This window comes from Melanostigma gelatinosum (assembly GCF_949748355.1).
Source record: "Melanostigma gelatinosum genome assembly, chromosome: 7".
Taxonomy (NCBI): Eukaryota; Metazoa; Chordata; class Actinopteri; order Perciformes; family Zoarcidae; genus Melanostigma; species Melanostigma gelatinosum.
In genome coordinates, this window is record NC_136640.1 from 11,113,132 (window position 1) to 11,130,354 (window position 17,223).

Below are 17,223 nucleotides of genomic sequence, written 5' to 3' on the forward strand. Positions count from 1 at the left end.
CACAATGGTGCAGGACAACAAAACAGGCCGCCGCGTCAGCACGAGTTGCCCGTAGATTATCAGTGTGACCTTTGACCTCGCTTCATGCTCCAAAGAGCCCACAGCCAATGAGAAGTCAGAATCCGGCCTCTATCGACATGGCATGGATGTGAATGTATATATATATATACCCACTGGCAACGCCTGCGTCCATCACTTTCTCCAAAGGTCGGTTCGTTTCAACCTGCAATTGTAACTGTAAGTTTCCACTTAAGGTCTTCTAACTTTTCAAAAACTGCTAAATTCATTGGATATTAAGGGGGATACTGTGGTTTTCCTTGTCTGCTCACGCTTTGGACTGAAAGAACCAAGCAAGTATTGGCTCTTCTCTTAAACCTTAACTTTGGACTGAGCAGATGGAATATTGACATAAAATACAGCCGGGTATGATTTTACTGTTTAGTGCTGCTCTCATGTTCAGCTGCTCATCATGAGGTAAGATGTAAAAGAAAATGTTGTAGGGATGGACTTAGGAAAGCAAAACATGAAAAAGAGTTCAGTTATTCCTCACTTTTCATGGGATCAGTAAAAGAAAGAGCAGCATAGTGTACAAATACTTGCATGTACATTATTGTAGAAATCTGCTTCCTTCTTCGTTTTTTTGTTTCCAAATTGAGATTGAGTGAAAAGTCTTGAGGTTTATGTTTCAGTACACAAGAAAAGAAGTCCAAGAGAAAAATATATGACAGATTGTTTCCACAATGTGTTTCAACCTTGAAGAGCAACTTAACACTCCTTGAAAATGTAGTTTTTGTTGACTTCCAGCAGTTTAACTTGTCTCCTTGTGGTGAAGTAGTGTACTCCGGGGTCTGTCAGTGCATCGTGACATCATTGTTGGATGTGGTTACAGTTGCTCACTCAACCTCACCCATCAGGGATTCTGATTATGGTCGGGGTGAAACCGGTGGAAACTTTCAACCACAGAGGGCAGAGTTAGTTAACCCTTTAAAGCCCTCCGAATGCAGCACAGTCAGACACATTTTACAGTGAAACCATCAAAAAAATAAAGGTACATCATGAAATCTATTTTTTCACATGTATAAATGTGAACATCGACAGAAAAGATACTGTATGAACAAGAAAATGTTCCCATTTAGCCAAAAGGCAAACAATGAATGAATGAACGTTGGCTTGGAAGGATCCTGACTCTTATCAACAACAGGAACCGTTGTGCTCACACACCACTCTTGGTGTACATGCTGCATTCCAGCAGTGAAGAATTGAGTAATTCCCCCTCTTCAAAGCCCCACAACAATATGTAAAAATGGCTGACTGACTTTGTGCTTCTGTCTCTAGATCTGATCATGTCTCACTCAGGTGCTCAAGGGAGTATTGGCAGCCACTCTGCCATTGGGCTGAGCAAAAACAAGGTACTTCTACTATTTATTCATTTTTAATCGACCAATCATTGAATCGTTGAAAATATTTTCAGAGACAAATGCCAACAGCTTGTTTTACCTTTCAGATATACTTCTATGAATATGAGAACTTCCAAGGCCGTAGGATGGACCTGTTTGGAGAGTGCAAAAACCTGTGCGAGAAGGGTTTCGATAGAATCGGCTCCATCAGAGTCGAGTGTGGACCGTAAGTCACCACACCTGCCGACAAAATATGTGTTACAACACGGTGTACATTTTTCCTAAATTAAATATGGATCTGTCTTTCTATCAATCGCTCCAGCTGGGTGGGTTATGCGCAGCAGAACATGACCGGTGAGATGTTCATGCTGGAGAAGGGAGAGTATCCCCGCTGGGACACCTGGTCCAACAGCTACAGGTGTGACCGCTTCATGTCGGTCAGGCCCGTCATAATGGTGAGTTGTCTCGCTCCATTTTCCCCACTCATCCATCTTCGTTTGGCACGAGGGAAAGTGCTTTTTGTGGATGCTCTTATATGTGTATTTATAGGCTCATTCCACTGCCCCGTATTTTTGGATTAAAGCTTTTATCAGCTGACATTTCTCTTGCCATTATGTTTCAATTTGACAAAGTTGTGACTAAAAAAATACAGACAACTACAAGTATTTAATGTTTTCCCCAGAGGTTTGGTCCCTAAAACAGCATTATTATTCAAACCAGAAGCTGCACCACCGACATCTACAGTTACTAATTTAAAAGTGATTTGTGTCTCTTCCAGGATCCCCAGGATCACAAGATTTGCCTGTTTGAATCTCCAAACTTCGAGGGTCGTAAGATGGAGGTGTGCGATGAGGACATCCCCAGCCTGTGGTCTTATGGCTTCCAGGACCACATTGCCAGCATTCAGGTCACCGGTGGAACGTAAGTCATTTCTGTCCACCAGAATGAAATGAAAACTAAAAGGACACGCAGCTAGATAAGTTACATGGCCAACAAAAGTAGAGCTTTGCTGTTCACTGTTCACTGGTGTTTCTCTCTACTTCCCCTCACAGCTGGGTGGGCTACCAGTACCCTGGCTACCGCGGCTACCAGTATGTGTTTGAAATGGGCCCTTACAAGCACTGGAACGAGTGGGGAGCCCAGCACCCCCAGATCCAGTCCATCCGCAGGGTGAGGGACATGCAGACACACCGCAGGGGCTGCTTCGAGATGACCGCATAGAGAGGAGTCCGGCAGACTGTGGGCGAACAGGAGGGAATAGCAAAAGGGGTCAGACTTGCTATGCTGCTAACCATCCCTTGGAAATTCTTCAACCGCCACATAAGCTAATGGCTTTTGAGTGTTGTTATGCTTTTACTGGTAGGATTTGGGAGTATGTGGCATCGTGAATGATTCTGATAAGAAACTCTGATTGTCACAGACTTCCAGAGTAACTGTAACTCTGGTAAAAACTGTAGCAATGCTCTCTGTCGACAGACCTCGTAGAAAGAATATGAAAGGGGGATTATAGGGGATTAGTTGATAGTTTGTGTTTATTAGTTTGTTTCAATGCTATTATAACCCTTTTATTTTATTTAGATTTACTCGCCTACGTGTTTCTAGCTGACATGATGCCAATAAGCCGGTTCGCCAAAGCGCTCTCCCACTCCAGGGACCCACCGATTTTAAAGAGTAAAGGGATAAACAATTATATCATTCCTCACAAAGTACTACCATGGACAGCTCTCAGCTCTGCACATGCCCTGCAGTAGGTTTGCCAAGCAGAGGGAGGCACTACCTGCTCATATTAGCAACAGGCTCACTTCACTGACAGGATGAGGGCACTGGCCAGCCTGTGAATAATCAAGAGAAAGGTGGCTATGCAGGGTTGTGTTTTGCAGATGTGATTATCTTTTGGCTGGCCTGTTTCATCTCATTGATGGGGCTGTCTGGAAGATTTGCATTGAACACTTTCTCAGGGATGCTGGCATCTGGAAAGCAACTTTCCAATGAAGAAAAATGAAATAAAAATATTATAAAGCTGCTTTTGAGTATTTTATTTTCCTTGAGGGTCATAATGATCCTTTACTCAGATGTTATTTAAAGTGGCATTAATCAATGTGTTTGATTAACAATGGATCAAAGGAATATGTGTAATGTGAAGAGAATTATCGGCCAACTCTGCAGTGTCTCTCAGCCCTGAGGAGCGCATATTCTGTCTTTCAGCCAAATGTGTTGGTCTTCTGGCCCACAACTTTGCTGTTTTGAGTTCAGGCTCACTGCTCTCATCGACACGGTTTCCATTAGCTGCAGGCTGCTGTTTTCATCAATAAATCTCTGATAAATCCACTGTACACTATACCTCACTCGCACCAAATGACAAAGTGAAAGACTTGCATTTAGCTAAAGCTAAAGCACCAGATATTTCCTTCAGGAGTCAGTAGAGACCATTAACAGCATAAAGCAGAGCAGACTTGTTCATCAGGAAGCCAGAAACATGACTCTAAATGAGTGCTTTGTGAGGGTTAGTGTTGGTGTTTGTGAGCATAACGACATTGTAAGGCCTTAATATGTTAATATTGTCTTTGCACGTGGCCCAAAATGATGAACAATACTGCTTTAAAAGTCAAACCTCAAGAAGATATTTCATTTCAACCTTAGGTTATGGGAAGCTAAAATGCACAGTGACAGTGTCAGTCGTTTGCTGATTTAGCATCCACCTCTTTGTACACAATGGTAACAGCTCACCTAAACAAAATGTCATTTCAACATGTTATTTCTGACCCCTGTGAACCTCTTCCTCACCGGATATGGAAGCTCATATTGCGTAATCGGTTACTGTTCCTGACTAAAGCCCAGCCATGCACGCTCTGGTGGTGTATCAGCAGATGACGAGGCGCGCAGACTGTCAGCCACGCACCACTAGTCGGTTTATAGCCACAGGATTTGGATTAAGTAGTTTGTGAGAGAACCGATGAGCCTTTGGCGCGGGAGGGGAGGGAGCTAAGGGGCTGCTTTTTATCTTTTACCGGATCGAGAAGGGGAGGAGGCACGGAGAATGAGTTATTCTTGTAGCAGCACCGAGCCTGTTTGCTGTGCGGCGTATTAGCCAGCGCGCAACTAAAGGCTGCGACGCAAGTACATCGGCTGCTGCGGCGACGACGCCGAGAGCATTGGAAAGCCTCAGCTCCTGCCAGGTTGCGCACCGAACAGCCCTCTTCTGTTGGACATGAAAGTGCAGCAGGGCTGCAACTCATCAGACATGGGGATCCCGGCTACAACTGAAGAAGAATTGCGCAAAAATACCGTAATAACGCCCGACGATGTGCTCGGGCTGCAGAAGATCACCAAGAGTAAGTAACCTTCATTTGCACGGTGGGGAGAGTAGTTAAAGCCGTAGTCTGCATTTAGAGGAGATTCGTGCAACCCACTTGCTGTTGCGTCCTTGTTCATTGTATTTCTAATGATGTAACATATCCCCTGCGGTCGTTTACGGTTTTTATTGACTGTCTGGACACAGATACCATGGACAGCGACACAGAGAGTCTCTGTCGCCTCAAGTAAGACTGATCACTTGTAACCGGTGTGTATCACAGTCAATAAGCAGTTACAGGTTTAATGCAGGCTACTATTTGATTTATTTACTATTTTGATTGGACTGTAGATGGGACAAGCAGCATGCATGTTGAGTTTCCCTGTTACTAACACTACTAGCATGTGTGATTGTAAGTGTTTGCAACGTGTCTGAGTGTGTGGCAGGCATTGGAAGAGAGAGAGAAGGTTGCTGAACACTTCCTGGTGTGCTTCTCAAATCCAGCTGAAAAATAAATCTGGCTCTTACTTCATCCTCATCTCAAGACACCTGTGGCTCAGAGGTAACAGGTGGCCAGAGATGTGGTCCACTGATTATAGCTTGTCACAGACTGTAGTCAAGTGGAACAAATACAGGAGAAGAATACTATCAGCCTTTTTATGGAAACTGTTTCCAGATTATGTCATGGAAACAGGACAGCGGCAAACTGTTAAAGGCCACTATGCCTGGTTTCAAGCAGAGTGAAGTCTGAGGAGTTTAGCACACTTTGAAATTCTATTTCACAAGTATCATATTTTGTAACAATATATATATATTTTTAAAAAAAAATATTTCTAGTGATAAAATATTTGCTGTCAAGATGTTGCTGTTTTGATTCAGGGTAAGATTGGGACTGAAATGGAAATGTGAAACAAGCATGGTTTAAGTACAGTTTGCAGAGGTGGCATGGAGTCAAAACTACGGAGGCTGACAGAATATAGTTGGTTCAAAGAAAGAAATGTGAGTAGTTGAGTCTACTTCATAAGTATAATGATCAGCATGAAAGTTATTTATTGAGCTTGATATTAGTTCGTCAAATAAATAAATAAATCTTAATTACAGGTGTAGTTTTTAGCATATTAGAAACTGTGAATGGGGGTTGGTATAGTGGACCTTGCCTTTTTTGGGGTGTAGAGATTTTTCTTTTTTCTTTTTAATCTAATGATATTCTGAGTGTTTCCTTCACTTCTTACCTAAACCACACTTTCAACATAGCAAGAAGAAAACCCACAATAGATCTCGAAAGAATTGTGAATATTTGCAATTTTATTGTCGCTATCAGTAGCAGGTTTGAAACCTGCTTTCACTCACAAATTGATTAATTTGTCTTTTAATGAACTGACAACTCAAGACATAAATAATTACGTATTATTGTTTTCTAAAAGGTAAATTTGCATTCACTTTCATGAATTCATATTCATAGCAGTGGTTGACGCTGAAGTCTAGGGTCAAAACTGAACCCCTCAAACACAAAAACCCCCTCAAATTTAAACATCAACTCTTTGCTCTCATCTCCTCTCAGACCATCAATTCTGTTTTCATTGGGTATCCCCTCAGCAGATATGCAATTCAAGGGCTCCATCAGTGCAATTATACCTAAACTAGTCATGATGGTGCAGTAATCTCTGTTCTCCACTGACATCTGTACGTAATCTGGATTTTGTCAAAGGGGGCTGGAACGCAGCAATGACCCGTTACACCTCAGGTCATTAATGACCCTGGAGCTGGACCGTAAGTGAGTTTGTTTACGTTGTGGAAGTCGGATTAGACATGCAGTTGTTTTGTTCCCTCGGTGCAAATTTTAAAAGAAAGACATGTGAAGTATTTTCTCAAAGATACTTGATGGTCAAGAATGGCTTTTGTAACCCCTCAACAACGACATTTCTCTTAATTTGAATGAAAGCTGGATGATGTTTGTACAAATTCATTTGAATCTGCTTCCATGTTTCCTGATGTCTCTCCAAGGCCCAATCATTTTAAACGACAGACCGTACCACAGAGAAAAGCAAAGTGTGCCGCACAATTCAGGCTATTATTTTCTGCTGCAAAAGAACGAAATTCGCGGTGTGAAAAGAGAGAAGCAGAAAATGCGTCACCCTGCAGTGTAAATTACTTTTACAGTTGTGCTTTTGGGAGGTAAATGCCACCATTTTGGGGCAGCCCAGCTCCAGTCTGTCATGCTGGTTCAGTGCTGATAAGCGAGGCAGAGCGCCTCATTGTCAAACAGGCGGAGAGGAGAAGAAATATAATCCACGCAGCAGAGAAGCACCGCTGTGATGGGAAAAATGACACATTATCAGTTTACATAAAGGATGATTTATGATATGCAGGCAGGCAGACAGAAATACCTCTGTTACAGAATAAATGTTACATTTATAGGTGACATCTTGTAACCTTCTAATAACAAGAATTACTATAATTGCTGATGGCTGCAGAAGGGAAAATTTGATTTATCCTTTATTATAATCAACATAAATTCTTGAAAAGCCTCCGCCGTTGAACCTATTATTGTTTTATCGTGTTCAGTTCTTTTCTGGAATTGTTATTTAGATCTCTGTTGTACCCACTTACCTCTAATCCGCATGTCTAATTGTGTTTGTAAGTGCTCAGGGCAGGATTTCCTGTTGATAAAATATGAAAACATGCTACTGGAAATGCTCTTTAGTCTTTCAATTTGACTGCAAAAGTTTTTAAATGTGAACCATGAATTTAAGAGATACACTCTTCAGTTGGATTATAGCAACCTCAGAGCTCCAGATACATTTATTAAAACAATACACAGGGGTCACAACGTTGGTGAGGACGTGTTGTTACCGGTGAAATAAGATCCAGGAAGTCCAGTTTGAATAACAGATTAATGTGTTTAAAGGTGTACCAAGACTGTACAATGGTTTATAATAGGCTACTCAGACAGGATTGTCCAACTCGTAGTTATCATGCTGCCAAGGCTGCACATTAACTTGTCCCGATTTCAGGTAGCAGAAGGAGCCAAACGAGGAAAATCTAGGAAATATCGGCGAGAACTACTTTCTGAGAAAGACACTGGGACAAGGAAAACACACAGACTCCTCAGATTTTGGTGTAGAGAAGACGACACGGTGAATCTTTCAAGACAAACCTGTTCATACCTCTTCTGACTGGACACACAAAGGTTGGATGAAATGCCTGCTCTGTTCGGCTGATGGTGAACAGTTTGCTTGTCAAAGGCATTCACGGCGTTGCAGTCGGCGTTGTACGTGAAGTGGAAAAAGAGAATTTAGGGGAGAAGTTTGAATCCTGAAGTGGACCTGCTTGTTTGATTTTCAGTTTCAAAGTTACATAACTGTGAAAAGAAACTCTCAGACCCCATTACGGTTTCTTAGGGGATGTATCGGCTCTACCTCTCTTGATCCTGACTCAAAGAATCAACATTGATGCGTACTTTTGCCCCATCCAAATGATTTAGTCAGCACAGCCCGGTTCCTTACTAATGGGTGATCAATTATTTGGTGTTAATAAGTCTGCGACACAGAGCAGTGCTTTATCTACGTCGGGCGGGGGATTCCACTCTGTGATGTCTGCCAACACAATGGATACAGCTTTAATTAAAATTGATTGGTGCAGCCGGCTCCTAATCTCCCTGGCACAGCTGTCACAAGGTCACTCTTTCATGGTGATCTGACATGGAGAGAGATGGCTTGTTGCATCCACATCAGTAATCAACACAATCTCATGAACTGTCTTTTATTTGTGCTTCCTCTTTCTCTTTGAATCAGGCAGTTGTTGACACACTCGGGATCAAATTAACTCAATATCCGTCCATTTATCACGTTCAAGGAGCATTATGTAAGATTGTCCTTTAGAGTTTTATCGGGTTATTGATTTGGGTCTCCTGCATTAAGAACCAAACTTTCTTTCCTCGAGGCCCCACAAAAATCAAGCAATGGCTTCTTGTGACCCATCTTCACTGGTTCCATACGAGTTTGAGATCTTCAAAAAGTGGTCGGTCTTGAGGCCAAGATCTATCTCAAGTACTACAACACTGACTTTATCGGTATCAGTCTTAATTTATACATAAATGTACCCTGTACCCAATTCAAATATTCATCTCAACAGTCTTTTTGTGGTCTTTGTTGTGCACAAAAGAGAGAAATTAGAGCAGCTGAAATGCTGTAGTTGCTTCCCTTGACCTGTTGAACAAAAGGGATGAGAGTGGCGCTCATTGGACAGGCAGTAATAGCTTGAATCACACATTTACATTTGTTTGCAGGGTGACTTTTGCATGTGATTCCTATAGAAAAAAGCATTTAATTCACAAATATTACAATAATCTACTGTATTTTACTGAATATGCATCATTGATTGATTGATTTGTATTTATTTGCGTCAAAATAACTCAAATGCTAAATTTTGTTTGGTTAAACACCATCAATGCCTTTCTTGTTGTTCGATGCTTTAATGTCAAGGAAACTCTTTTAAGGGTTTCTTTCTCAGAACATCCTGAGTATAAACTTTTACTGGTGACACGGCTTTTTCTCTTTTTAGATCATGCCCATGGAGGGAGGAAGACAAATCATTAATCCCCTAAATATAAGTGGTCAGTGTGTGTGTCTGTGTGTGTGCGTGCGTGTGTGTGTGTGTGCGCGTGTGTGTGTGTGTGTGTGTTTTTCTGTGCTTGGCGAGAAGTGGGAAGTGGTGTCATGTTGATCACCTGATGAAAAGACTCTTCTTGTTCGTTTCTGTTTTGAAACAGGGTTTTTAAATGAAAACGATCTACACGGGTATTTCAGCATCGTTTTAGAAATGATTTCCGTCCACACTAACATGCCTGAAAACAAAAATCCCACGACTATTCATGTACACTGTGCATGCAGGTGCTGGTATAAATAGGAAGTAGATCGGTTGCATAGTTACAGAAAATAGTTATTATACGATAATATTCTAAAACTATACTAGTAACAACAGGTCAGGCTCGAATGATTACAAAACCTAACGGTCCTTGATTGCTTTTATAGGTATTTGTCTTGTCTTGTATATTTAACAATTAGCAAGCTGTAGGAGTGCTGATAGGCAGTTCATGCTTGTAATGCAAGAAAGTCCGCTAAAGGCGGTTGTTATTATATTTATCTACTGTAGTTACGTTGGGACGTTTTTTACGTTGGGACGTTTTTTACGTTAGAATTTTAACACAAATCCTGATCTTTTTTCGAAACTAAACCAAGAGGTTTTGTCGCCTAAACCTAAGCAATCGTTTCGCAACGCTAAATTTATTTTATGTCTCGTTTATTTAATAATCAGTGAGCTTTAGAGGTGCCAGTATGCCGATTTTGTTACCTTCAGACGGAGCCAGGCCAGCTGTTTGCAGGCTTTATGCTAACTGTTTCCAGGCCGTAGATTCATATCACCGTACAAACATTAGAGTTGTCTCGATCTACTCTTCTAACTATCGGCAAGAAAGTGAGTGAGCATATCCCAAAATGTCGAACATTGTTTTTTTTTGCCTTCATGGTTCAGGGAGCTTAGATCACAATATTTGTCCTCGAAAAACCCTCTCAGATACATTTTTATTTTTTCACACTGATGCAGGCCGGAGAAAGATAAGAGGAAAGAATCTCATCTGCATTCAGCTGCTCTGAACCCAACCTCTCCACGAACCTCAGCGTGTGCCAGTTTGCCTATAGGTGCTATTAAAGGAGAGACATGTAACAGCCTGCCATGTGCACTGTACATCGTGATGTAATGTCTCTTGCTGCCTTTGGCTATGGATTATTTCAACGTGAAGACAAGTAAACATGCCTGCATTGTTCTTCCTCATGTTCTGGGATTCATTTAACACACAGTCTTTGCATTGATCGGAGACCACAGGGTCAAATGGGAAGAATATGGCATGTGAAGTCGATCCCTGTGCTGAGAGTCTGTAACTAATCTTGAGGATTAAGGAGCTATAAATGGCAGCTCGCTTGCTCTTTATGAGTGCCACTTTGGTGTGAGACAGGCTCTTTGTATCTGAACACAGGAACACAGCTTGACTCAAGACTTGGTGCTAATTTTACTCTCTTTAGAGGGGCTGCAGCCAGAGGGATCCTTTCAAGACTCGATGTATTTCAGTAGAATGAAAATGATTATGTTTCACAAGAATCTGCTGTTGGTCTTTGGGTCTATGACTAATGCCTGTTAGCATAGATGAGATTGACTGTTAGAAACAACACTGCAAGGCTAAAAACATTAGACGAAGTACATGGAAATCAGGATCAGATGAATGTAGAAAGTCCTGTATGTAATTATGGCAGATCACCTGTGCTGGAGTTGATGACGTGTTTCCCCCCGGGGACAAGAAAGCGTATTGTAATCTAAGTCGAAGTCACTGTGCACACACACACATGAAGGTGTGTGTGTGTGTGTGTGTGCGCATACTGATTCCCCCTGTGCTTCAAGCTTGTGAAATCTGGCAAAAGGAGGCCTTCAGGCTGTAGGAGGAGGCTTCAGGTATGTACCTTCATCGGACGTGACACATTTCATTTGCATGCCTCTGATGCCTTACCTAAGATACTGTCCTTTGATTCACTGCTGCACCTTGTTGTTGCGGAGCAGCGAGGTGGATGAGGGGAAGGAAAAAGACGGGCTAATAGAGCTGGCACACTATCAGAAGGAGCGTTGCTAGGTGACGGTGTTGAAGGAAGTGAAGTGGAGCACTTCATGTGTGTGTGTGTGTGTGTATGTGTGCATGTGTGTCGGGGAAAAAACAGAAGGAAAGAATAAAGAAAGAACTGAAATATGAACATGTAAATCCTCAAGATAAGGTGATTCATGCAACAGGGAAATAGCAGTTAACATTTTTTATCGTAATTTTAATAGTTTGGTTGGACTTTGCATATATGCCTTTGTCTTATAGCAAGGAGAAATCCTTCCAGCACTAACCTTTCTTATCAGAAGAATAATGACAACACCACTGATAGTTGTATTGGGGTAAAAGCCAATCGTTAAAGGAATCGTTCAACATTTTGGGACATACACTTCTTCAATTTCTTGCTGAGAGTTAGACGATAAGATAGATATCACTCTCATGTCTGTACGATAAAAATGCAGCTGGAGCCAAGTGGAAGTGGAAGCTCTGACCAAAATAAATAAAATCTGCCAAGCAGCATCTCTAAAGCTCACTAATTAACACGTTATATCTCTTTTGTTAAATCCGCACAACAACCAAAGTGTAAAAACAACAATTTGTGGTTTATGTGCCCAGACATCTATGAAAAATAGGCTCTGGTTCATCAATAAAAAAAAGACAAACTTCAGCCTGTAACAGAAGCTACCTTCATCAGATCGTCAAAAAGTTGTATCATTGTATTCCTCAAATCCTCCTTCACCACGTTTCTCTCTCTCTACCATTTGTCTGTCTCTCACAAATTGAAAATGACTCATCGTTCAGTGTGTGTGTGTTTTCTGCCTTTTTACCCCTCCATAGCTCACACTTTATGTTGTTCTCACCGAACAGTGAGCATCTGAAAGTATCTCTTATTACTACTCCTACAAATCTCTGAAAAGACTGTCGTCGGTCGTCATCAGTCAAGCTGCTGCATGAGCGGAGGCTATGAAATCAAAGAGGTGCTATGCTACCGTGCTCTGGGTTTGATACGACTGTGGGAGTGGCATGGTTATGTGTGATTACTTGTACTGGACTGGGTGAAAGTGACTTCACAGGCTGAGGTATCAGATGAAATGCTCCATCTGTCTTCCTCAGCATGTCTGGCAAGTAGCCACCTCTGATTCACAAAACGCTTCTATTGCTAATCTGCCCACAAAGAGAGCTGCTCGGTGACCGCTCACTTACTCCAGTCCTTATACTGGACTTTACAATGAGGGTAAAGAAAGAGTATTTTCCACCAATTACTTCAATTGATGTATTGATATAATGTGACTATAGTTTGGGGATGAACATTGGTGCCTTCAGATGGTTTTTAACCATGTTAAGAAAAATAGAAAATGATTATTTGTATATTATGGTTTTGGTGCGTTTTTTGTCCATTGAGGAAAAACAGACAAATATCTTCAGAAAATTGTGTTATGTAGTAATTCTGTTGCAGCCTTTAAGATCAGAAATGGACAGTTCTGAGCTTAATTATAATTGTAATTATGAAATCCTACAGCTGTTATTCATACGTTATTAATCCTATTAATTAACCCTTTATTAGACCACACAACGAGGTATTCTGTTGTTGTACTGCATGATAACAAGGCTCAGTTCAGTGTCAGCAGTACACACAGACTTATCAATATCACATATTACAAAAACAAAGCAGGATTAAGGACTATTTCAACACTGACTGTGCATTAGTATGAAAGTGCTCTATAAATAGCATGTGAAAGTGTTTCCTTGCTGTTCCTTTAGAAAACCACAATCGCAGCCTACAAACATCGGCTTAAAGCAATATTCTCACAGCAGATAAGCGTCCCACACCAAATGAACGAGCGGCACCAGAGGGCACTGCATCAAACAGCAGCTCGCTAACCTTCAAGAGTCGTTTGGAAGGCAATACAAGGAGAGTTTGCGTTTTTGAGCCAGAGCAGCTTAACATGGAAACATCTTGACCAGTCTTGTGTTGTTCATCGTGGAAACACTCCACTCACATACAGTAAGGTAACATAAAATCAACAGCAGCGACAAGCCCAGTGCATTCTGCAACGCATGTGCAGAGAGATGCAACAGCTTCAAGTGTAAACTACACACACACAAACACACACGTAGGTATATATGTGTTTTCTGCACGCACGCATGCATATATACAATGCTTAATAAAAACATCCTTCCCATTAACATGCACGGCTAACTACCAGTCTATAGTTTTTGCTGATTAGTTCTTGACATGACTAACTGGGGATTAGCCGATCGTGTCTGCTGTGCTTGTGTAAACATACCGGCGGTGGCCGATGAATTAGGTTTTACTTTTGTTTACATTGTCTGTCCTTGTTGCACAGATGTATTGATAAAGTATTGGCTTGCAAATATTTGATTGGCACGTACAGTAAAACGCGTACTTGCCATCAACTGGAGCATCCTTCACTTCACCACAGCGAGCTATCTGCTTGCGCTTCGTGTGTGTGTGTCTGTGTCTATGCGTGTGTGTAGTCGGAGGAACTCAGCTTGACAGAGAGAGCAGAGCAAATTCCCGCTGCAGCGTGCCAATGAATGACATCAAAACATGACAAAAGTACGAATAAAAACACCAGAAGCATCAGAGCTTATCAAAACTCCGGTAATTTAGCACCGGGCCTGTTTAATACCGGGTTTCGGAGGGCATCCCTGGAAAAAGCAAGCGAGCTAACCTAAGCAAAAGGCTTTATAGATATAAATTGCTTTTTCTAAGCTAAGAAAAACATAAATATTCTCAGTTCCAGGTGGTTATACACAAGAGGGGTATTTTTGGACAAGGTGTCAGGTATGATGTACTGTACTTGACGATAAATATCTTCAGGCAGGTGGCTAAAGCTTGTTTGACCCATCTGCTCTCGAACCCTCTCAAAACAGTAGAGGATGCAGAGTTTGTGTATGCGCAGACACACGGATGCCTTCATGTGTGTGTATCTTATTCACTTTGGCCTCCATTGACCTTACAGTCATTTTAAATCTGTTGCATGAAGTCGTCAGAAAGACCCTTCAACCCTTTTGCAACATATAGACTGCTAATACCGTATTAACAGCCCTTACCACAACCCCAATAAGATAGTAAGCGTGTGTGTCTATGTGTGTGTGTGTGTGTGTGTGTGTGAGAGAGAGAGAGAGAGAGAGAGAGAGAGAGAGAGAGAGACTCCCCACCCAACCAGCCGGTCCATGTGATGGTGAAACACAATAAGCCTCTTAGGTCTAATCCTGCCGCGTTGGAAGGGGGGTGTCTCACATGCTCACATGCTCACACACACACACAGTGCAATCATGACCAAATCAATCACCCTACTTAGATACTTGGGTTTCTTTCTTTCAGTGGCCTTGTGTTCATTCAAGTTGACGGTCCTGCTGTTCAATGCAAACAAAAACCAGAAAAGTAACAATGACTGTGAATGCAAAAAGAACAGCAGCCTGTTCAGTCAAGAATATTATAATAATGAGGTGTGTGTGTGTGTGTTATGTCTTATGTCTTTTTCATGCTCTATTTGATACTATTATGATTTCAATCTCCAACAGGCACTCCAAATCAAATGAATCAAACTTACATAAAAGAAACCAGTAACCTCAGGACATAACATGCACTGTAACTACATTACAGACATAAAACAAGTAGTACGCACATTAACAATGACCTTCGTCAAACACTTGAAAACTCAAAATGAAATTGGCTCCACAATACAAAACATGTCTGACAGGGTATGTCATGCCTTGGCACAGATTTGATGTGTCAAATCCAAGGTGAGCATCCAGAAACAGTTCAGAGTAGAATGCATTCAGTAAGCAGCAGGCTTGTGATTGAGATCAGTTCAGACTTGCTCGTAACAACAGATATTACTGCATCTTGGCAGAGAACTACAGAGGTGACAATTTCTCATTAATTGACAGCTTGCTGCCAGACATGAAAGGTTTGTTTCTTTCACAGTGACATCATGAAAAGAGAAGAAATAGACGTTTGTATTGTCGGCTGAGAATGAATGTCTCAAGGGTCTTTTCTCTCTTTTTCAGATTATCTTTGTTCTCCGGAAGAAAATGTCCACATGATCGACTTCACCAGGTTTAAGATCCGGGACATGGAGACAGGGACGGTCCTCTTTGAGATTACGAAACCTCCAACAGGTCAGCTCCGAACAATAGAAACCAAATAACATATTATAAAACAGATCCACTTTGGGACTTGTCTTTGTTGTTCTTTAAATGGTTTTTCACTTGTTCGATTTTATTGTATAATACTTTTCTTGTCTCCATGACACCATGTGGAGGATAATCTAATGTCATAATGGATATTTTTCAATTCAGCCAACGCTCTTCTTTTCTTTGAAATGTCTCTTGTTTTCGCAGAAGGCAAAAAGCAGTGTGACCCCAATGCCGGCCGCTTTGTCCGATACCAGTTCACGCCAGCCTTCCTGCAGTTGCGGCAGGTCGGAGCCACGTAAGTTGACAATACGTGTGTCTTTGAAGGCTGTGAGAGAGCAAGAGACGTGTTTCCGTGAAAGCTGATCAACCCTGCTGCGCGGACAGAAGACCCATACCGGCTGTGGGAGGTGTGTGGGCGTCAGTGTGGGACGATGATAAGTGTGAACATACAGAGCAGCCGAGCCCACCTGCTGAGTCAGGCACCAAATAGCTGTCAGTGCTTCTGAGTTGTGTTCATCATCAGACTCCTACTTTGTGACTGACTGCAGATTTAAATCCAGTCCAACAAACTGACTCATTTTGATAATCTAGGGATATAAAGAAAAAAGCTCAATGTATGTTAGATACAATGTGCTTTGTGAACCATATAACAAAAGAGGTGTTATGTTATATTTAGCACAGCACCTCAAAACAGGTAACATTTTTAAAAGACAATTTACAATTTGGGTTTTAGTGTTATCGTCATCTTCCTCCTTTGGCAATCGTGCAAAAACACTCGACCAACTTGTATTTGTATTTTCACGATGCCACGGATATATTCCGTCTCCCCATTTGAATCCAATATCCCCACAGACTGTGTCGGCCACTACCACAGTCCAAGTAGCAGACTTTTTCCATGAGACCAACAAATAAGAAAAGCACAAAACATTTCATTCAAAGTTGGGTTCGCCCTGACCAATCATCGCTCTGGACGGGATGTAGACATCTGTGAAATCGCCAATAACAACCTGTTTAATTGATGAACTGATTGACTTTGTTGTAATGATGTTCCCATATGTTCCCACATATTTTTGTCAATATGATGTTATTATAACCGCCAAAACTACATAAATAAGGCCCTATAGTTTAAATGAACTGGAATTAACCGTTAAAGGTTGCCTGACCTTTGAGCAGTCCCCAAAGTTTCTCATTTGCTTCCAGGTTGGTGAATAAATGTCCTCGCTGTGTTTCTGCAGAGTTGAGTTCACAGTGGGAGACACACCAATCAACAACTTCCGCATGATCGAGAGACACTACTTCCGCGATCAGCTGCTCAAGAGCTTTGATTTCGAGTTTGGCTTCTGCATGCCCAGCAGCAAGAACACATGCGAGCACATCTACGAGTTCCCCGCGCTGTCTGAGGAAATCAGTGAGTGTCACACACACACACACACACACACACACACACACACACACACAATGCTGCAACACGCACGTGACCACAAGAGACAAACGCACCCACACAGAGGCGTATTCTGAGATCTAACAGGATTTAATCATGTAAAATCCTGAGTGTTGGCTGTTTCTTTTCTCTCTCTCTCAGTGCGTGAGATGATCCTGCACCCTTATGAGACGCAGTCTGACAGCTTCTACTTTGTGGACAACAAGCTGGTGATGCACAACAAGGCAGACTATTCCTACAGCGGCGGGCCATAAGAAGATCACCCTCCACCTTTCACTCC

At 41.8% G+C, this 17,223-nt stretch overlaps 2 protein-coding genes across 4 annotated transcripts; both read left to right on the forward strand.

Annotated features, from left to right (window-relative positions):
* Positions 1–152: 152 nt before the first annotated feature.
* Positions 153–2,618, forward strand: crybb1l3 (crystallin, beta B1, like 3; the record flags this gene model as incomplete). Of its 2 annotated transcripts, XM_079272129.1 has the most annotated exons (6): positions 153–237; positions 1,336–1,409; positions 1,505–1,623; positions 1,720–1,852; positions 2,176–2,318; positions 2,450–2,618. In XM_079272129.1, the coding sequence occupies 6 exons, from the start codon at positions 153–155 to the stop codon at positions 2,616–2,618; spliced, it is 723 nt and encodes a 240-aa protein (XP_079128255.1). The 2 variants fall into 2 exon arrangements, with proteins under 2 accessions (XP_079128255.1, XP_079128256.1); XM_079272130.1 differs by lacking the exon at positions 153–237 and having other exon boundaries at positions 1,344–1,409.
* A 1,879-nt stretch (positions 2,619–4,497) lies between these two features.
* Positions 4,498–17,223, forward strand: unc119a1 (unc-119 lipid binding chaperone a1). 2 transcript variants are annotated; one of them, XM_079272131.1, is made up of 5 exons: positions 4,498–4,729; positions 15,374–15,484; positions 15,707–15,797; positions 16,738–16,910; positions 17,085–17,223. In XM_079272131.1, exons 1-5 carry the CDS (start codon positions 4,606–4,608, stop codon positions 17,195–17,197), a joined length of 612 nt encoding a protein of 203 aa, XP_079128257.1. In that variant the 5' UTR covers positions 4,498–4,605; the 3' UTR covers positions 17,198–17,223. The 2 variants fall into 2 exon arrangements, with proteins under 2 accessions (XP_079128257.1, XP_079128258.1); XM_079272132.1 differs by having other exon boundaries at positions 15,710–15,797.